The following is a 22,827-nucleotide window of genomic DNA, read 5'->3' on the forward strand; positions in this document are numbered from 1 at the left end:
GAGTCTTTTAGCCTGTGGGGGGGGGCTGCACTCGCTTACCTCCATTAGCGTGACGTCAGTCCAGCTGCTGAGGTCGGATTCACTCCATCAGAACCGCCGTTTGGTTTCAGTCCGTCTGGAACCAGAACCGGATGGTTTCTGAAATGGAAAGTCTGAACGTTTCTCCTCACGTGAAGCAGCTGCTTCAGTTTCCTGAAGGAGAAGGGACTAGTTTTTGTTCCACTCTGTCATCTGGAGCTCATATGAGATCATTTAAACATTTATCAGCTGTTCTTTGTGCACATGGAGTCATTACTATTGCAGTTTTCTTTATTTTTTTAAATAATATACAGTATATCTAACACAAATTCCATGATTTGAATAATAGAATCAAACATCTGTTAAAATCTGAATGATCAGATAACTGCCAGAAAAATCTAATTTGGAAAATATGGTCTGAATAAATACTTTTGACAAATTTGTCAAATTTGTTTAACATAAATTTGTATATATGAGATTTAATTTGTATAATTTTGTGCTAAATCTAGAATTTTATCCGCGTGCAAAATGCAGATGCATGCGTCTGATTGTAAACACCAGGATTTCAGGAAACAAATAATAAAAGTTATGATGATGAAGTGTGAAAAAAGGCCAAATGAATCAAATATGGTTTGTTTCCTAGTGAACACACACACACCTGTTCTGTGATGGACGATTCCAACAGGAAGTTCTCTGAGTCAGATGGTTGCCCCCTGAGTCAAATTAAATAGTTCTAATTAGTGTGATTCCAATGTTTATCACATTAATACCCCAAGATTAAAACCTTAAACCCTGAAAATCAGATTTACACATACGAACCCTACTGAGCAGCTTATTCAACATTTGATGGGTGACATTGAAACATGTTTTGTCTAAAATTTCAAATCAGCATTCTTTACATATACAAACTGTAGCGTAGAAAAACAAACTTAAATAAATGTTATGGTCTTACCTTAACTTATAAATGAAGTCTGTGTGTCGCTCCTTTTGATTAAAAGCATCTTTTAGCTCCGCTGCTGGTCGTCCTTGAATTAGCATCTCCTGTTTGGATAGAAAGTCCAGTTTAGAGAATTCTTTCACTTTAGAAATGTAAGAAAAATAATGAATAAATAACAAACACTAAACACTGCTTTATAGACACCAGATGAATTAATGAAATTTAATTCATACAGTAAAAGTGTTGGAACATTTTAGCAGCGACAAGCAGACACAGAAAAACGGTCTGAAATCCACCATGAGGCTCAGCGCTCGTCTGTCAGTATTTGAACAGATCTCGTTCTTTACCACGTGTTGGTTGATGGATACATCAGCGAGACCTTATCTCGTTCTTTACCGCATGTTGGTGGTTGGGTGCATCAGTGAGACCGTATCTCATTCTTTACCACGTGTTGGTGGATGGATACATCAGCGAGACCTTATCTCGTTCTTTACCACGTGTTGGTGGGTGGATACATCAGTGAGACCGTATCTCATTCTTTACCACGTGTTGGTGGGTGGATACATCAGTGAGACCGTATCTCGTTCTTTACCACGTGTTGGCGGATGGATACAACATCGGTGAGACCGCATCTCGTTCTTTACCACGTGTTGGCGGATGGATACAACATCGGTGAGACCGCATCTCGTTCTTTACCACGTGTTGGCGGATGGATACGACATCAGTGAGACCGGATCTTGTTCCCGTTGGTGGAGTAAAGACGTAGCTGGTGTGTTCTCCTGACTTTTGTGTTTCTTTTCATTCTTTATCATTGTTTACGTAACTTATACATAATTAATTACACACAGGTAAAGTCTGCGTGTCTATTGGTTGATAAACATATCGATAATTTAGGGGGTTTGGGGCTGTTTTAGATGGATTAAACTCGTATCCCAGGTTCTACTTTATTACACATTAAATGGAGTATTAGAGTGGAGACCCCCCCTCCCGTCCACCTCCGGTTCCCCAGTGGGATTACTGGAGTAACTGGTTACCATAGCAGCCGGGACACCACACGGTGGAGCCGTGGAGCGCGTGAGACAGACCCCCCCTCCCACCCCTTCCGTGGAAAACATCAATGGGGATCGTGGATTTGCATGTCCGGTCGGACGCGCCAATGGGCGCAGTGGGGGGGCTGGGTTAGCGGGTGGAGCCGCTGGAAGCAGCGCAGTCAGTGCGCACAGCCGACCGGAGCATCCGAGCCTACCGGAGACCCGCCGGAGACCCGCCGGTGCCACCGACGTCTCCTCCGAACCCCCCCCCCCGGTGGTCCGTTTCATTTAACGTGTGTGTGTGTGTGTGTGTGTGTGTGCGTCCGGAGCGACCGGGACGGTTTGCGGCTCCGCGTCGCCTCCACACACTGATTCCACGGCGCGGATGAAGACGATCTGGTGAAATCACCCCCCCCCCCCACCTTTTTGCTGATCTTTTCTGGGGGAGAACCCGGAATATTTCTGTCCTGGATTCACACCGAGGCGGAGGAGGAGCCGGGAGCCGATCGCCCACCGTCCCGTTCGGTGAGTTCCCGGTTCCGTCCCCGGTTAGACGCGGAACGGATCCGCCAGCAAGAAGTTTGCTGCCCACCCGTGTCAGCCCCTCTGAATTATGGGATACTCCTGCAGCGCGTGCGATGGGATGTCGCCCGTGGGCCCGTGTGTGTGTGTGTGTGTGTGTGTGTGTGTGTGTGTGTGTGTGTGTGTGTGTGTGTGTGTGTGTGTGTGTAATGAATGAAATGTGGAGCCATTGATGCCACATTTACCGCCATAACGGAACTTTATGGGTCCGTTATCGCTTCCGGTGATCTGATTACACCAATTAGCGCGAGGTTATTACGTCACTACCTGCGTGGGTCGAGGGATGACGCGATTCTGGCTGCGCGTAAAGAGTTTGTTGCGTGATCTCTGGGTCCAGGTGTGTTGTGGTGGTTTCTGCAGGGCGCACGAGTTTGAATATGAGTAATGACACACACACACACACACACACACACACACACACACACACACACACACACACACACACACACACACACACATTGCATCATGCTTCATGATTATTCGTATCCAGTTGCGTCTGTCAAACTTATTTTAGTTGAAAATCAGAAGGAATGAAGTCTTCCTGTGGGTTCTCCTCCACGTGAATTGGGGGTGTCTGTTTTAGGTGGGGGGGGGGGGTTGAGTGGGGGTGGGGGGGTAACGGTATGACCACCAGCAGATGACTGGACTGGGGCTCGTGTCCTCTCTAGACCCGGTTGGTGTGCAGTGCTATTGTCCACAGACCTCCATCTGTTCCATGACTTGGCATTCCTGAGACAGCCAGTCATGCCCCCCCCCCCCCCCAATCTGAGAGACAGATGGAGGGATGGAGGGGGTGGGGGGTCATACTAGAAGAGTGTTTGGATAGCTTGGGTTGGGTTCTGCTTCTGGGCCAGGCTGTGGGCCTCCATCCCACCCAGGACTAGACAGAAGACATGAGGCGAGGCCTGGACTAGACTAGACTGGACTAATGCCAGATTTAGTCCAACCCAGGACTAAAGATAGGTCGGGTCTGGAAGGGAGTTGGGCTAACGGACTAATGGTCCAGATTTAGTCCGACCCAGGACTAGAACTAAAGACCAGGTCTTGACTAGAGTTGGGCTAACAGACTAATGGTCCAGATCTAGTCCAACCCAGGACTAGAACTAAAGACCAGGTCTTGACTAGAGTTGGGCTAACAGACTAATGGTCCAGATCTAGTCCAACCCAGGACTAGAACTAAAGACCAGGTCTCGACTAGAGTTGGGCTAACGGACTAATGGGTCACAGACTAGAAGTTGGTTAAGTCTGAGCTAAGATCTAGAACCAGAGACTGGTTAAAGTTAGACGATGCTAGTTGTGGGCGGGGCTAACAAGCGTTGGAGGCTCCGCAGGTTTGATGGGTGTGGTCTACAGGTGTCAGGAAGGACTAGAGCATCATTGGTCCACAAGTAGGACCTGAGTCTATCTAAGAGTTTATCTAACGGGGTAGAAAAGAAGAACTCAGACTCTGCTGGATGTAAATAATCTGAGATGAGAATGATTGAAACCCAGGGATTACATAATCTATAAACACGGATTAATAAAATTATAATACAGTATATAATAACAATAATACAGCAGCAGGGATATAGAAACACACAGAACACCTTTCCCCCTGTATTAGGTCTCCTTTGTTGCGCGCACACACACACACACACACACACACACACACACACACACACACACACACACACACACACACACACACAGAAGAGGGGGAGGGCTGGTACAGCTGAGACCACAATACAACGGGGATCAAAGGTCAGCCAGCCAGCCAATCAGGAGGCAGTCTTGGCTGGCTGGTGGCGGAGGAGGGCGTTACCCCCCTTTGTGCTGGTCAGGGTGGGGCTGCTGAACAAGCGCCTCCACTTCCACCCGGAGCCCCCCCCACTACCACCGTGCTTCCTCAGAGGAGGACTCTAACCAATAGACTCGTCACCAGGGAGGGGTCCAGTTTGTCCAGGGTCTAGTTAGTCCAGGACTAAAGACTCAGGACCGAATCTCTGGTCTCTGAGATGCTTCAAGAAATTTAACCCGAAACTGGTGACAAAATTCTGTTTCTGGTGGGGGGAGAGACGACCGTAATGAGATTTATTCTTAAAGGTGGAAGGATGATGACAAAGTAGATCCTTGAGATACGAGATTAATCTGTTCCAGTCTCATAAAAAAGCCCCTAAATTATGGATATTTTTATCAACCAATAGCCATGCAGACTTTACCTATGTATAATTAAGTATATACAGTACAAGTTACGTAAACAATGATAAAGAATGAAAAGAAACACAAAAGTCACGAGAACACACGAGCTACGTCTTTACTCCACCAACGAGAACGAGATTCGGTCTCACTGATGTTGTATCCATCCACCAACATGCGGTAAAGAACGAGATTCGGTCTCACTGATGTTGTATCCATCCACCAACATGTGGTAAAGAACGAGATCCTCCCCAGAGGTGGGATGTTCGATCAGCTGAGTCCTACATGTTGGAACCCATGTCCATCAGTATCTGCTGAATGGGCTGATCTGATTGGTAAATGCAGCCACTCCTGTCTCTCTTGCAGCCCATTAGCGCTAACGCTAATAGCATGCTCACAGCGCAGAAACACCCTGTTGTTGTTTGATGCGTGTTTGTTTCCTGCTCCTCTGGCCGTGTGGATCCTGACACGGACGGATCGACGACTGGAGCGATGGATTGGAATGCCTGTCTGGTGGACACTCATGTGTGAAGGCAGTGATTTGTTTTACTCTATGTGTGTGTGAGTGTGTGTGTGTGTGTTTCCCCGCTGATCAGCACTTTATTTCTTTGCTTCAGTGGTGTTTTTCTCCACTGATAAGCAGGAAAGTGGAAATGGGTCTTTCTCGGCAGAGCGGAGCGCTCGTCCCGACTAATAAACGTCACTCTGAGCTGCGGCGGTTGTATTTTGGTCTCATTGCTCTTTGATTTATTTGTTTTTTTGCTGATGACCTATTTCAGATTGTTTAGCTGTTGAAACTCAATGAAGAACAAAAAATTTCCCCCCCTGGGTGGGACTCAATCTACACCCCTAGCCAAGCTTTTACCCGCTGAAATGTTGGAAAGGGATACATTTGCGGTAATTTGTCCAAATTTACACCAAGAACCTGCCATAAATACCCCAAACAAAACGCCTTAAAGACTAAAGGAGGACTGGAAGCACAGCCATCCTGGTTCCATATATAACAGTGAAAACAATTTGCATACCAGCACCGCTAATGCTAACTCATTAGTATTTTATATCTACTTTTTTTTTTGGGGGGGGGGCAAAATCTGAAATGTAAAGTAGTTCCTGTTCCCGACTTCCCATTTTGGTGCTGATGCTGAATTCACATTACATCATCATAGGGGGGTAGGGGCGCGAATCTTGCCTTGTTAGCAATTTGTGAGACAGTTTTGCATTTTAATGGGATTCATTTATTCATTTTCTCTAATTGCTCATAGGGTCGCTAAGGGAGCCCACACCCAGCTGACGTTGGGTGGGAGGCAAGGCCAGAAGCAGAAAGACCAACCACCTATCACACGCACCCGTTCACACCTACTGCATGTTGGATTGAGAAGCTCTGATTGGTCATCAGAGTTCTGCTGGATTGTTAGTTTGTGAACTGGGGGTGTTTCTAGAACAGTCTTGTGTCCTCTCCCCTGGCGTCAGGTGTGGGGTAAAGCCTTCACAGCGTATTCCATGGAATGCTGGCTTCCCCTGTACTGTTTCTAAGAGGCTGTTGGTGACAGACAGGAAGTTTAATGTTATTCACTGCCCGGGGGGGCGGGGGAGGCAGCGGCAGCGAGTCAGGTGCATTTATGTGTGTGTGTGTGTGTCGCTGCTGAAGCTCACACTGAGTGAAGGATGGATAGTAGCCTACTGCTGATTGAAGACAGATATGGGAAGCACAGAGTAATCATGCTGTGTGTGTGTGTGTGTGTGTGTGTGTGTGTGTGTGTGTTTAAGTTGCATAGAGGGGGGGTTGAGTCTCAGTTCATGCAGCGATCACAAGTTACCTGAGCTGAAAATAGGACAAACCGCCTGAACACACTTAAAGTCAGCAAATAACTTTAACTTAAAAAAACATGAACTCAAAGTTGCTGAAGCTAAAAAAATGAAACTTTATATTCTGTGAATATAAAGGTGAACCTCAGGTTACTCTGTTAAAATATACTAATAATGATTAGTATTCTGCATCTTAATGAATGTCTGGATTTGCTGTTGTGATTCCACACGTTCCTCCTCCATTAGTGCCACTCCACCTCTCTTCCCTTCTTTCCATCCTCACACTGCTGCTCTGTTTACATTTTTCGCAGCGGACGTCCCGACTTCACTCATTTCTATCTCCTTCCTTTAGTTTAGTACGACTCCCTCCAAGCGGTCGCTCGTATGTCGAACAAAACTGCGGACAGAGCGATGGCTCGTATCTCAAACAGCTCGTATTCAGTAAGACTACTTTATTTCCCTTCTCGGCTCCTATCCTCTTCCTCAGACTCTCCTTCCAGTCCCTTTCCTCTCTGGACCAGCTGCATACCAGATGTGTCCACTCCTCCAGCTGTTGGCATCGTGACGTGAAGACCAGAGGATTGAAATGGGACCATCCCTTGAGAAAAAGAGAGGGCAAACTAATCCTAAGAACACGGAGCTTAAAAATACCCCAAAGAAGGAAGGAGATAAAAGGCATCACAACAAAACTATTAACCACGGATTTTACGGAGACGTCTTCCTCTGAAAAACTGGTGTGAGATTAGGAAAAGTTATTTATTTACAGAATCCAAACATAAGCAATGCTACGGAGTGGATGTGTCGTGTTGGGTGTAGGATCGTAGGATCTTCAAGACTGTGTGAATCATCAAGAACTGCTGAGTTGACACTTGCCTGTACAAGTAACCAACATCCAAATTTAATTATCCAGGTGTTCATTTTGTGGTAACTTTGGAAAGCTACCCTGACACCCTGCTCTTTTGTGCTAAGCTAACATCTGTTCCTTTAAGAACTTCCAAAGGATGTCTATATATCAATATTTGACATTTCCCTATACAGGAAATGTGTATTGTTCAATTTCAATTCGTATAAATCGTTCTGTGAACCTTTCAAGTGTGTATTTGATCTTTGTGCGAGTGTGACACCTTTTTAAAAAAAATTCAACTCCTCTTAGAATCTGACTTCATAATCTCACGTGAAATGGATTACTTGCATCAAATTGCAGAGAATACAATGGTAGATTGTCGTCTACAAAAAAAAGGTGGCATTTAAGAAATCATGAAATCCCAACATGAAACTGAGTCAGGAGGATCCAAATCATCCAATCCAGTCAGAGGACAGCATCTCTTTACTGGGACAGATGGACGAGGCCGGAGGCCAAGAGGAGCGGGGAGAGTAGGAGAGATGGACGGAGGAGAGGCGCAATGGAGGAGGGAGAGGTGTCACGTTTGGTGGAGATTGTTGATAGTGTTGACGTTTGGAGGGGATCGTTCCTGTTGCGACTGTGAAGCAAATAGTTCCTGAAAAGCGTAGTGGAAAGCGACGTATGATTGATGTCAGGCCATTCCACCAGAGCCAAATTGGACTATATAAAGATATCAGGCGATGCCTGACCTGCAGACCCAGTCTCCTTTCTATTACCCTCCCTGCACTCCGGTGTTAAAAGGCTCTTTCTGTCTTCTCTGTTCTGCTCTTTGTCTTTCTCAGTCCTCCCCATTTCCCCTCCAAACATCATTTCTTCCCCCGGCTCGCCCTCCCGTCCTCTCCCGGTCGGGGGAAGTGGCGTCCACGGGAACAGTTCTGCCTTTGTCTGTCTGGACTGTGGGAAGACGAGTAGCCAGTCCACCCAGTAAGCCCAGTTGGGATTCAGTTTGTCTGCAATGAGCCAGCCACCCAGAACATCTGTAAATCAGCCAGGCCCTCGGGCGGGGCCCCCTCCGTCTGGATAGTCTGCTAACCAATCAGTCGGGTATTTAGACACTAAAGAGAAAGAGTGGATGGAAAACGGAGACGCGTCGTCTCCAAACTCTAAAGGGTTTACAGCTATAACTAAAAGGTGCAATGACTTGTAATCCCCTGCCACCCTAAAACCCCCAAGTTGGACAAATCCCAGAGTTTCCAATTATTACAGCCCAATTACCCCTCATGTCTGAGCGCAGTCAGTAGGAACATGCCAGTGCTTTGCTACAAGACATTAGAACGCTCAAGGTCTCGTGTTTTTGGTTTGATTTTTCCTGTCAAATCCAATTAAATGATTATTATCATTATTCATGTGTAATTTATGAGTATTTTCACTGTAATACCATCACAACATAGCGTGTCGGTACTTGCCGTGTAATAGAGAAAAACAGGATTCACACCCAGCTGTTATGGGGTGTGGATCTTTAGTGGTTTTGATTCCTCTGAGATATTAAATCATAATGACTGTAGTCAGACATGAAGGGTAAAAAAAAGAGAGAAAAAGCTAGCATGGCTTTGTTTTTAGCTGACAAAATTTGTTTAAAATCAGCTAACTAGCTAGATGTAGCTCATTAACAAGAACCTATGAAGCATTTTAACCAAAAAAAGTAAGGATTTGACGTGGCAGAAGAGCATCAAGACAAATCCCACTTAAAAGTCCATGCTGATGGTGGTGGTGGCTGACAACTCTGCTGAGACTGGTGAAATGATTTGGTGAATGTTGTCTAGAATTTTTTAATATGGCGTTAACAGCGCTGTGATAGGGAGATGAAGGGCTCACAGAACAGTAGCATGAATGGATAAGTGGTGCAAAGAGAATCAAATTTAGAGATCCGGTCTCAGCTGATGTATCCATCCGCCAACACATGGTAAAGAAAGAGATCCGGTCTCAGCTGATGTATCCATCCGCAAACACATGGTAAAGAAAGAGATCCGGGCTCAGCTGATGTATCCATCCGCAAACACATGGTAAAGAAAGAGATCCGGGCTCAGCTGATGTATCCATCCGCAAACACATGGTAAAGAAAGAGATCCGGGCTCAGCTGATGTATCCATCCGCCAACACATGGTAAAGAATGAGATCCGGTCTCACTGATGTTGTACCCATCTGCTAACTAGTGGTGGTATCCTGAAGCACGACTTGTATCTCAGATTTTCACTTGTATATCAAACAAAAACATGGACACAGCGACAGCTCGTATCTCAAAAAACTTGCTTGTCGAGCAGCTTTTACTACTGAAATAGTCTTTTTAAGTGAAGTTTCACTTCATTAAATTAGTTTTACTAACTTGTTTTTTAAATCCAATCACCAGATTCTGCTTTGTGAAGCGAAAAGGAAAAGTTACACTCTAAACTGAATGGATAGATAACATCATAAAAACAACAAAGAACGATCTTTTCCTGGAAACCATTCTGTATCTCAACCCATCCAAGTCGTTTGTGATGGGAAACCAAAAACATCCAGTGGCATTGATTTTGCATCACTTTTCCAAACTGAAGCGAACCTACTTTACATTCTCACACACCACATGATCCCTCATGATACCATGTTCACAGCTTTGACTTCACCCTGAAATTGCCTGACAAGCGTAATGAAATCTAGAATAAAGCCGGAGTGTTTTCTGTTTTTTTATTTCTCAGATATGTTTTAATGGATGAGGCTCCAAGCACCTCGGGCTTCAACAAGCCTTAACAAAGAGATCAATGGAGGGTATAGACGGTCCTCCCACAGGCTGTGTCTGCTCTCGCTTCACAGAGGAATGCTACGGAGATGCTAAGGTGACACGGCCCGTGATTGGTTGTAGTAGTAGAGCTACAATACGATTAGCGTAGCTTCTTGATGTTCAGAATGATGGGAAACTGAACGGCAGCAGCAGGGCTGGATATCGGTCGTGTCCTGGATGGTCCAGTCCACCAGATGGCTGCTTCTTCCTGCCTCCTGTGCACTAGCTAGCATGCTAACCTTCCCATGGTGCGCTCTGTGATCCACATGAGGAATGTATTAATGCTCTTGATTTGCATTCCCAAAGGAAAACCTCCACCTCAGTTAGCCCCCAGTACCAACCTAAAGCCAGCTTTGATGTCTTCTCCTCACCTTCAGTACTCTCACTTACTCCCTTCTCCACATTGAATTGGGTTTACATCCCAGCAACCAACTTCAACGGCAAGTCACAGACCGTACATGTGTCTTGTGAGGTATTGCTTCATCGAGATGGTTTGGGTGGAAAGTCACCACTGACAGGCAGTTTGTGGTCATGACGACAAACAACTTAACGTGTGTATATCCTCATCTTTCCTGCTCTTGTTTTGATGCACAGAAATTCAGCTCCATCCAGGTAGAACCTCAAGATATGAGTTCAATCAAAAAACTTTTACCGGTGTAGCATGAGCTACGTCTTTACTCCACCAACAAGAATGAGTATCCATCCACCAACTAGTGGTGGTGTCCTGAAGAACGACTCGTATCTCGGATTTTTGCTCGTATGCCGACCAAAAATATGGACAGAGAGACGGCTCGTATCTCAAATAACTTGTATGTCAAGCAGCTAGTATCCTAATATACTACTTTTTTGTCATAAATAATAGTTTGCTTTTCATTTGCTTCAGTTTACACTGTTCTTGTTCAGTGTGTTATTTTCATAGGACCAGACCAATTTGAACAAATTGACATAGATCCATGGAGTGAATGATTTTTGTATTTATTACTATTGTTATGGAGCATCTTGCCACTAAACAGCGAAGTGTTCCTCAAGTACGTACTTACGACCATCTGTTTGTTCAGAAGTCATCCACTCCCTGTGTGAACGGCTCCATGTGGGTCTGTTATCTAATCCAATCTGTCCCTGTTTAATATTCACAGTCAAGCCTTCAGGGGAAGGCAGACGAGAGGATAGGACTCCGTTAGCTCATAAACACAATGTTTCCTGGAAGTCTGCTGCCTTTAAAAGGGGATCTGAACCCAGATACACCAGCTCATGGTGGGGTATTTCACTAGAACTCCGCGCAGAGCGTCTCCTCTTTACTGGGCTTCTTAGAAAAATGTGACGTCATGCTTTGTTGTGTACAAATCAGGAACGACCAAGCTTTTCTAAAGGCCTGGATTCCTCCCATGAAACACGTTTTAAATGCTGATAGAGTTTAGCATCAACGGTGGTGTGGAGATTTATGGGAGGTGCAACCAGCTTTCCAGGGACTTACAGAACATGAATGGACATTAGAGCAGATTAGAAAGCTGAAGACGCTTTAATGGACTGAGTCATGAGGAGCAGGAAGCCATGGCTTCCTGTCCCAGGAGTCCATCTGTTCGGTCTTATGCTATAGAATCATGATTCATTTCCACTCCGCTTGTGTTTTCCATCCTAACATGTGGATGTTATTCAGATGACCAGATGTCCTGTGAGACGAGAAGAAATAGAAAATGTGTTCAGTGTTCTCCTTGTCTTTGACAACCAGTTGTCTGGTGTGGTCCCTCACTCGTCTCTCTTCTGACAGCAGATTCTCGCCACAGCTGATGCAGTAAAAACCAAATCAAGAGAATCGGTTCCTCTGGGGAGGCACTTGATCCAAAGCTCTGAAAGCACTTCTAGGTGATGCTGGCTGCATCAGACGTGGAGGGGTTTTTGGTTATAACCTGGAAATATGAGTTGAATCCGTTCCAGTCTTGTAAAAAATCCCCTAAATTATAAAAAATAAACCTATTTTTATCAACCAATAGACATGCAGACTTTACCTGTATAATTAATTATATATAAGTTACGTAAACAATGTTAAGAATGAAAAGAAACGCAAAAGTCACAAGAACACACGAGCTACGTCTTTACTCCACCAACAAGAACGAGATCTGGTCTCACTGATGTCGTATCCATCCACCAACACGTGGTGAAGAACGAGATACGGTCTCACTGATGTTGTATCCATCCACCAACACGTGGTAAAGAACGAGATCTGGTCTCACTGATGTTGTATCCATCCACCAACACGTGGTGAAGAACGAGATCCGGTCTCAGCTGATAAAAACATGGACAGAGTGACGACTCGTATCTCAATTAACTTGTACGTTGAGCACTCACATCTCGAGCTTCTACTTTATTTTGTTTTGCCTGAATCGGAGCTGATTGGAGCTGATCAGCCTCGATGCAGCTTCTAATGAAGGAGTGAGCAAACAGAGGTGGCTGGATCCACGAGTCAGCTCCTCTCTTGATTTGTGACATAGATCCAGTTGTTAAATGTCTCCAGAATCACCTTAATGAATAGCGACTCCTGCACTAAATCACTGTGATTATGTCTCGTAATTTGATAGAATCGATTGACATAATGAAAGGCATCGACTCCAGTCGGCTATAGTGTAACCTGTCATCGTACGGCAGCCCATAATGAGGAAGCTGAAAGCATTTAAAGGCTAATTTATCTCAGGAAGACGTGGAAACGGCTCTATTTCAGCCCGGATGGGTTGAGCGTTGCGTCTCTGCGTTGCATCACAATCATGCATGAGTCACCCGGCGGTACCGATCCACACAGGGAGGATGTGACGCGTCAGAGGAGGCTGGTCGCAAGACGTCTGGGTAGAAATAGTCCCACGTCTCTGGGGTTTAGGGCGTGGCGTTTTACCAGTCATGTCTCCATGACAGATGGCTGTGTGCGGTATGTGTCGCGGAACATTTGGACGGGGGTTCTGGTTTTAGGAGGGGGAGGAGAAGACGAGTTTGGGGAGGAAGAGGAGGTGGAGAAACGTAGGGAGAGGTCAGAGAAGGCACAGCTGGTGAGACACCCCCTCCAACCAGCTGCTGCCTCCAGCCTGCCTGGACCGCCACCCCCCAAATGAATTCCCCTGCCTCACCCTCCAGCCGGTCCCCCCTCCTGCAGACTCAACCAGCTGTTCCAAGTGTTCTGCTCCACCCCCCCTGCCAGCAGGCATCCTGACCTCAGGAACAGGAACCCCCCCTCATGCTTTTGCAAACAAGCATGCACAGCAGTGTCTCGGGAGTGGTTCGGTATCTGCGGGGGCAAGTTGGACCCGAGACTGGACGCCTGAGGGTGGAGTTCATCACCAGCTGGGTCCGGGTCAATCAGGTTGGAGTTGGTTTCTAATGAATGACCAGTAGTAGTCCCAGACATTTGATGGATTTGAGTATTCGGTGCTAATTGTCACTTCAACCTGGTTGAACTTTGGACTTAGACATGCTGAGCTACATGCTATTACTTTCATTAATATGTGAGACCCGTTTTGATGATGGTAGGGAGGCGTTTGTGACTCAGGATGTCAGAAAATCAAAGTATCGTGAACCTCATTTTGAACCGTCATGGTTGTCGAAGGCTCTTCAGAGCAGCTTCGTGTTTTAGTAAATACTATCACACTAACGGTAGCAATGACATCGGAGACTAATATATGTTTAGGTGTGTTTTGTCCTCAATGACTTGGAAGTTTGAGGAAGACAGGTCAAAGGGTCACAAAACTTTTTACGACTTATGCAATTTGTTGGTCTTCCTCTGACGGACAGTCTTTCTGCCAGTTGTTGACACCGGCGCAACCGAAGGGACTGACGGAAATCATCTCTACAACTCGCTTGAAGGCTTGTCTAAAAAGTTTGTTGTTCAATCAATTTGTTCCAATTATATCACAGAAATAGATGTAAAGGTAAACCTCGTGTTACTTCGTTAATTCTTTCCAGGAGACGTTAGTTGAATGAACTGGTCTCCAGTCTAAACTGTAGATAACCATTCCCAGTTCTGTGCTAAACTTTATTAATGAAGGTATTTTACTAATATTTAGTTAACATGAATCTATTTTAAGCTGACAATTACATTTTATTTTTTAATTTTGTACAGAAAAAATGTCTCTGTCTCGTCTTCAGCTGCTTTTTCCTCATTGTGGGTCACGGGGGTTGCTACGGGCTAATAATATATTAAACTATGTTTTATTGATTTATCGTACAGTAACATGATATGTGCTATTAACGATTTACTTGTGATTTTATGATTCCAACATTTGTGGCAGACAGAAATAAAGTGGATTTTGATTTTTCTGTATAATTTTTTTTTTGAGAACCAAAGTATAATCGAGAACGACGTAAGCCGAAGTGTACCTGTAGTGGACTACATTTGGATGACTCATTTTTAAGTTGATAGAAATCAATCTTAAAACACTAATAATTGTGCATTCCGATGCGTGATTTTTGGTAAATTGCCTGAAAGACACCAAACCTGTCTGAGAAAGGCATCATCGGTAAACATGAGTCTTTCTTTGAGGTAACGGCGTCTGCCGTCACTCCCAAATCACCCCAAACCCTGTCCCGGCCCACCCAGGCTGCACCTTCCCCTCGCCGGCTGCCGTTGGTGCATGGGCTCCACACCCTCCGTCTTCCTCTGCCCAGTGCTATTGTTCCATCAATGACACGGCCCACGTGCCCCCTTATTCATCACCCCGGCGGGGGGTAGGCGGTCTCTTTGTCTGGCTGCCATTGTCCCAGATACACGCTTCCATTTGACGGACACACGTGCTGTCAAACGCAAAAGGGAGTGAGGAGGAGGAGGCGGGGCCACCGCTGGCCATTGTTCTCCATGGCGGCGGCGGTGAAAAGACGAGACGCGCTGGCCATCTGTGGTGCATGGCTGGGGGGGGTACCGCACACACTTCTAAAAAAAAACCCTCTTTTGTCCTGCCACGCTTTGAGAGGGTCTTGACGCCCGTTGGGGAGGCCTGGCTTTGCCTCCGATGGCGTTTTGTCATCCTCTAAAGTGGGGTGTGCAGAGGGAGCGTGTCAAAGGGGCCTATGTGGCTGGAGTCCGCCTGCTGTGCCTGACTAAAAGTGACTACAAGGATGTTCTGTATCTTCTGTCTGGTGGAGGTCAAAGCTTCTATTGTTGGGGGGCTGTTTTCTAGCAACAGGCTCAAACACCAGTGGCTTTTCCGTCCTGCATGTCAGTTGCTGTTCCTTTCAGATGATCCACTCCGCTTGAGGGTCTTCACCTCGCCAGTGTTTACCCTGCATCTTCACAAACCCCCTCCACTTCCCGTTGTTCAGAGGGTCGGCGTATGTTCTCTGACCTTCGCCCTGGATCAGAGGCAACTTTCTGGAAGCCAGTGTGAGATGTTTTCACTGAAATGAAGAGCGAGGGCTCGCTTGTTCCCTTTTGTTGTCCACTGGATGACTTGTGTCTTTATTCCATCCTTCCTTCTGAAGTCCAGCATTCATTCACCCTTTTTTCCATTCTGTATTCCTTCCCTTCTCTATTTATCCTCCTTCTATGATTTAATCACTTCCACTTTTCCATCCGTCTTTTTCTTTCCCTACTTATTACCACACCAGAGGGGAGCTTGTCCTTTCATGAGACGATAACAGATAACAGGCAGATGCTGCCTTTACAATTCATTCCTGTTTTATTGGATTATAGTGGATGTCATTCTAAAGACCAACTTAATGAAATAAGAGCGCTTCACACAGTCAGTCACACTGTAACCCATTAATAAAGCAGAACTTCAAGAAACGAGTTTAATCCGTTCTCTGGCTCGTAAGTCAACATTTAACCATCCAAGATAACTAAAATAATTTCAATCTGTTCCAGCCTTGAAAAAAAGCCCCAAACACCCTAAAGTACAAAAAAACAACAACATATTTTTATCAACCAATAGACATGCAGACTTTACCTGTGTATTATTAATTATATATAAGTTACATAAACAATGATAAAGAATTAAAAGAAATGCAAAAGTCACGAGAACATACGAGCTACATCTTTACTCCACCAACAAGAACAAGATCCAGTCTCAGTGATGTTGTATCCATCCGCCAACACGTTACGGTAAGGAACGAGATCTGGTCTCACTGATGTTGTATCCATCCACCAACACATGGAAAAGAACGAAATCCGGTCTCACTGATGTATCCATCTGCCAACTAGCGGTGGTGTCCGAAAACACGGCTCATGTCTCGAATTTCTGCTCATATGCTGAACCAAAATATGGTCAGAGCAACGGCTTGTATCTCAGATAACTTATATGTAGAGTTGCTTGTATCTCGAGGCACTAGCGTATCTATATTTTTCTATTATCTTTACTTGTTACTACTGAACCTATCTATGGGTTATTTTTTAAATGAACTGAAGCTCTCAGCTCCACCACAGACTGTCTGCCTTCCTTTCTAAAACATTTCCTCTGCTTGTTTCTGCGTGACCAGTTAGGCTTTTAGTGCCAGTCGATAAGAGTTGGCCACTTTGTGAAGGTCAGTCAGTCAGTCTGATCCAAACACGTAAAAACTCCTGAACCGCCCTGAAGCCAACCACTATGAAGATACTGACTGTAACTGTCCTCTCACGTCTCGACTGCAGTTTAAAGAGTGTGTCAACTTCACCACCAGTTTGTCTGTTGTAATATAAGTAGGTATGGAGTAAACAGATATGTACATACAGAAATACGTTACCAGATTTACATTTACATCAATGCAAACTCATGATTCTAGAATAATGACACTTAATTCAGGTGAAGCTATATTTCAGAGCATTATATCATTATTTAGCTGGGATGTTTCCTGTTACAAAGAGTAGCTGGGAGACAACCGGTGTTGTCAGACTGGCAGACGGACTGGCCGATTGGCCGACGGTAAAAGCCTTAAAAGCCTTATTGATTGAAGACTTCTGGCCTTGTATTTAGCTGCTCAATGTAACTCCACTATCGATTATGTTAGCTCTGTTAAGAAACATATCAAAGATCAACCAGGAATCAGAAGATCTGGACGCCAGGGTTGTGAACGACACACAAACGGTTTTAAATATATGAATGTGTTGAACTTAAAATAGTCTAAATTAATAACAGACCACAATCCAGAAAATAAAAATCATACAATAAAATAGTAAAGTGCGAATACAGTAGTCACAACCATGTGTAAAAATGCTCATGAAAAACACCCAAAGTATTGTGATTCTCAATATTGTAAGATGTCTGTGTAGGTTCTCAGTCATCCAGGTCATGGTTATCCAAAAGCTGTTGAGTCGATCCACTGAACGTTGAGAAAGTTTTTGAAGACGTTTCGTCTCTCATCAAAGAGACTTCTTCAGTTTAGAGAGTGGCTGATAATGTCCCAGCTTATAAAGCTTATGATCTCAATATTGTAGCTCCTGGAAAGTGTGCTCAACACTGACAGAGAGCTCAGATTTTGTGATTTCTGTCAATATATAATATCTGGTATATACATTATAGTAATTTGAAATGGTACAAGTGAAATTCAGCTTTGACAGAAGGCGAGGACGACAAAGAGAGGAAAGCAAGAGAGTAAAAAGAAAAAGCAAAACAGTCGTATTTTTTTAAAAATAAATATTTTGACAGGTCTATTTGTGTGTCGGTGTTTTATATCAATGTCGGGAAGACCACCAAGAACAATCAAACAGCCTTACCACCATTTAGACGATACCAATTTTTCTTTTTTGCCTAAACATATAGTTATATTTTCCACACCAGGAGTCTTAGACTCCACAAATGACTGCTGATTATTCTAAACATGTATAAGTTCACATTTCAAACGTCAACACAAAACTTAATGAGCAATAACAATATTTATTCTCATTAAAAACCAAACATATCCGTTTTATTATTTTTCTCCTTTTAATCTGCTGATTATTCTTTATAATTTGAAATTATCATGAACCAGATGTTGGAGGGTCAAGTTCACGTCCTCCTGGGAAAAACACCAGAGCTCTCAAACTTTCCTGACCATTTTATAATAATAATAATAATAATAATAAATGTGCAATAATTAATAATAATAATAATAATAATAATAATATGTACAAACCGTCATTTTAATCTCAGTATTTCAAGTGAATTAATCACCACTAACATCACGACTAGCGTGATTAGCATCTAGTTTAGCTAGCGCCATTAGCGTAGCTAGCGTGACTCGCTCCTGTATCCACCGATAACCTATATGTAAACACATAATTTATACATATAAATGTATATCTACACGCAAAGGAGCTTCTCCACTCACCACTGACCGGATGTACCGCCGGTAACCGGTTAACGGGACCCACCGGTGTGACGCGCCTGACGGACGGGAGCGAGCAGGCCCGACCTCAGGGTGCTGGGAGTCTCACCCGATTGGTCGGAACTTTCATTGATGACCCGCCCCCGTGCTGTCAATCAAACACGAAGCGTCCCAAGCCAGGGCTCCGTCTACGCACAGAAACAGGGTTTATGGATTAATTATGTATTGATCGACACTGATGGGAAATGTTGTGTTACATCATAACAGCCTCATACGTGCGTTGTGTCATCAAAAAACAACAAACAAACAAACAATAATTTTGTCTGTTCACACTCAAGGACACGGTGTGCTACCACAGCTGTCCAGCAGGGGCGCTGTTGCTCCAGAAACAAACTGCTCCCCTCCTCTCCCAGTAAAACTTTATTGATTTACTTTCACTGGACAACAAAGAGGATGGAGAAAAGTGTGGATTATTTTTTTAATGAGAAATAACTTTAACTTTTATATTTAAAACATCTATTGGTGACAAATAATGAACATGTCAGGAATCTGTCTCATTTAATCAAAATAAAAGTCATCCGATCATACAGTCGTCCCTGTAATTCAGGTTTACATCCCTCCTAAATGTGTCATCCCCCCGCCCCACCACCAGATCTTCTACCCCCCACCTGTAGAAAGTGTCACACTCCTCCTGTTGTGCTCCTCATCCTCCCCAGGAGGACCAGATTCTATTGTCTCTGTCTGTCCGTCTGTGTGGTCTCTCTCTGCTCATCCAACCACAGCTTCCCTTTTTTTTAAAATCCTTTTCTATCCATGTGCATTTTTTCCAGCATTGAAATCTTTCTCCCAAATATTTCCCCCCCCTCAAAAAAAAATAAAAATCATGCCATTGGTTGCCATGGGATCTGGTTGCCATGGAGCACAATTTCACATGTTCTTTGTGTGTCTGTGTTTGTGTCTACTGTAGTGTGACTGGATGCCATGTTGATTGGTAAGATGAGAGGAGTTGACACATACACACACACACACACACACACACACACACACTATCGATCATGTGACGTAGGGTAACACTTGATCAGTTCACACACAGTCAATATGAGTGTGTTTGTACAAAGCTCCTCCTCCATCCTCCTCGGTTTGGTCTGTAACGACAGGCTTTGCCGTCTCTTGTTGTTGAAACATAAATTGGGGGTGGAGGCGATGAACGGGAGCCGTAGAGGAGAGAGGAGATGAAGGAGGGGGAGACGGGAGTAAAGGAGATGCTATCGACCGGAGGCGGATCCACGTCCCTCCTGTCAGGATGAAGCAGAGCATTTGGACGCCACGCCGCTCCGGTGGACTGCCGCTCCATCTGAGGGCCGTTTTTACACCGCAGGACTGGATGAAAAAGTAGATCCTTTGGCTCTAGAGGGAATCCATCAGCCGGTCCCGTCAGTGGAGAGGGAGGAGACAAATCTGTGAGGGTGGGGCCACTGATTGACTCAATCATCTGATGTTAACTTGAATGTTGAGCATCTTTTCTGAAGATGACATAACTCTTCATTTAATAAAGGTGCATTCACACTGCATTCATCAGCACTTTTTCTGGTTTTAAGGTCATTAACTCGTATCTCGAGGTATTTCTGAAATTAGATTCATTTTCAATAAACACGATGATAAAGAGTCGAGCCATCAGATGTTTAAATCTTATACCACTGACATTAACCCCTCGGTGACATTTGTAGAGGCTTCATCTGATCCAGTAAATGTCAGGCGTGTTGCTGCGTTCATCGTCTGAACGTCAGTAAATCAGCCGACCTTTAAGACGTTCGTCGAGGGCGAGTCTCGATTTGTTTTTCATGCGTATCGACTTGATGTCCTGAGTCGTGTTCCCTTACGGGACGAGGTCAATAAATCTGGACGACAATCAGAATTATTAATCCCATCAGTTGGAGCAGGAAATAGGACCAGCTCACGATGAAGAGAGACGCGGTAGACGTTAACGCGTTGGTGACAAGCAGGAATGAAGATGAAGATGTTCTGGGTCTCAAAGCAGAGTCACACACACACACCTTCAGTGTGAAAACCATTGATAAATTCTGTACTCTGGATGAGGAAGAACAGTTTCAGTTGTGCTGAAGGTGGAGACGTCATTATTGTTATTATTATTTTTATTATTATTCCATCAGTAATTGGTTGTGAGTCTCCATTAGTCTTTCTAAATGTTTGATAGATTTTGTCCCAGCATCATTTATCTCCGTCCTCCTGAAGGACAAGGTCATGTGACATTAATCTTCGAATCAGAGGACAGCTCGGTCCACTTCCTGAGCCTCGTTATCATTATCTGTCTTTATCCCCTCATTAGCCTCTAGCCGGACCTCCACCTCCTCACGTCATCACCTGTCCTGTCGCTTTCCATCGCCTTTTTATCTGAGGTTCAGGTTCACACGTGACTCAAACAGTACGGAAAGGTAAAGAACGGGATGCAGTCTCACTGATGTTGTATCCATCCACCAACACGTGGTAAAGAACGGGATGCAGTCTCACTGATGTTGTATCCTTCCACCAACACGTGGTAAAGAACGGGATGCAGTCTCACTGATGTTGTATCCATCCACCAACACGTGGTAAAGAACGAGATGCGGTCTCACTGATGTCGTATCCATCCACCAACACGTGGTAAAGAATGAGATGCAGTCTCACTGATGTTGTATCCTTCCACCAACACGTGGTAAAGAACGGGATGCAGTCTCACTGATGTTGTATCCATCCACTAACACGTGGTAAAGAACGAGATGCGGTCTCACTGATGTCGTATCCATCCACCACCTGACTGAAACACAACTCGTATCTCAGATTGTCACTTGTATGTCAAAGAAAAACATGGACAGAGCGACGACTCGTATCTCAAACAACTCGTATCTCGATGTTCTACTTTACCTAACAGACCAGCTGATGTTGGAGTGACGCCCGTCCTTCATTCCCAGTATACTCACCACTGGCACTTCGTGCACCAGCTTGCCCCCCCAGCCCTCGTGTCCGACCCATCCTCCGGTTCACACTTGACCAGTGGAGCCACAGCAGATGGAGAGAAAACTGTGTCACCAGCGGCTATGACTCACTTAATCACCCTCCCCTCCTCCCTTCATTACTCTCTTCCTGTCCTCCCACTCCCTTCTTCCCTCTCGCAGGATTTGGAGCATCAAACATTGATTCGTCTTTATTTTTAGAGCAGCTGTGAGCGTCGGTGCGTTCGTTCGTTGGTTCTCTGGTGCATCTGGACAGCAGATGCTCGTCCACACCGGGGCAACGATGTTTGGCTGCTTCTCTTCTTCTGTCTCGTTTTTCCAAGTTAATCCCTCCTGAGGAGGTGTGGTTCTCCTCTCCTCTGTCATCACTCTCTCTCGGAGGAACTACTTCTTCCTCTCCGCTTGTCGTTCCTGCATCTCCTCTCCGGTTGTTGCGGCGTGAGATGAGTTCTTGCGGCGACATGGGGGAGGCCATCGAACTCAGGTGAGTCGACCACGGAGGGGGCGGCGTTGCAGGTTTGCATCCACTTTCTGTGCATATTTTCACGACTTCTACCGTGGTTCTGCGCGTGATTGTGCACCTGGGTGTATTTTGGTCGGAAACTAGGTCGACTGTTACCGTGGCGATGAGTGCATCGGCTTGTTTTTGTGAGCCTCCACTCTTTTTCTGTGCATCAAGTTGACCTTGTTTGAAGAAGGCAATTGTCCCGTTGTATTCCTGTCGTATTCTCGTTGTATTCCCGTTGTATTCTCAGATCTAGTCCAGCCTGTGTCCTCCAGGCTCATGGTGGCTAATAACCTTAGCAGCCGCGTTAGCCCCCGTGCCCATATGGAACAGATTAAAGCTGCTAACCTGATACATGTGTGCACAGTGTTTTCCTGCGTGGTGAAAACGCTTCACGTTGGGTTCACATGTGTTCACATTTACACCTGACACACACCCGGTTCCACCGGGTCTCGTTGTGATGAAGGAATGAGTTCTCTGGTGGATCCAACACCTTCTGGTGGAGAGAAACTCTCCTGAGCTCCAGGGAACAGAACCAATGAGGTGTTGGAGGAACGTGTGAAAGAGCGACCACGACAGGAGGGAGGAGAGGAGAGGAGGGCGTGAAACGCAAAGTTAGGAAAGTAAAAAGTGAAAATAGAAGCAAAGATGTGAGAAAGAAAGTTTGATCTGATGTGGAAAGAGATTAAAAATAGATTGTGTTGCTTCGTTTGTTAGCATGACATGGATTTAAAGAGCAGGGGGCTAAAATGGACTCTGTTAACTTGAGTGACACAGAACTACGAGAACAGAGATCATCTACAGGTAAACCCCAGTTTACGTCATTAACTAGTTCCAGGAGACTCGA

The 22,827-nt window shown here is 45.0% G+C and overlaps 1 protein-coding gene and 1 long non-coding RNA gene across 6 annotated transcripts in view; one reads left to right on the top strand and one right to left on the bottom strand.

Moving 5' to 3' along the window:
• Positions 1 to 424: 424 nt before the first annotated feature.
• Positions 425 to 18,645, bottom strand: LOC137596278 (uncharacterized). Its single transcript, XR_011035520.1, has 3 exons — positions 18,468 to 18,645; positions 971 to 1,059; positions 425 to 731 (listed from the first exon to the last, which is right to left on the bottom strand). It is a non-coding gene; the product is annotated as an uncharacterized lncRNA (long non-coding RNA).
• numbl (NUMB like endocytic adaptor protein) overlaps positions 2,296 to 22,827 on the top strand; it is a 41,228-nt gene continuing 20,696 nt past the window's right edge. For 3 of the 5 annotated variants that reach the window (XM_068316623.1, XM_068316619.1, XM_068316621.1), the window contains exon 1: positions 21,646 to 21,959. Coding sequence is in view for 3 of the 5 variants with exons in the window: in XM_068316619.1 (XP_068172720.1) it covers positions 21,919 to 21,959 (41 nt within the window). In the remaining 2 variants the exon portion in view is untranslated. Of the gene's footprint in view, positions 2,512 to 21,645; positions 21,960 to 22,827 lie in introns of those variants that run through there. The other 2 variants (XM_068316622.1, XM_068316620.1) reach the window with 2 other exon arrangements.

Source organism: Antennarius striatus, chromosome 6 (assembly GCF_040054535.1).
Source record: "Antennarius striatus isolate MH-2024 chromosome 6, ASM4005453v1, whole genome shotgun sequence".
NCBI lineage: Eukaryota > Metazoa > Chordata > Actinopteri > Lophiiformes > Antennariidae > Antennarius > Antennarius striatus.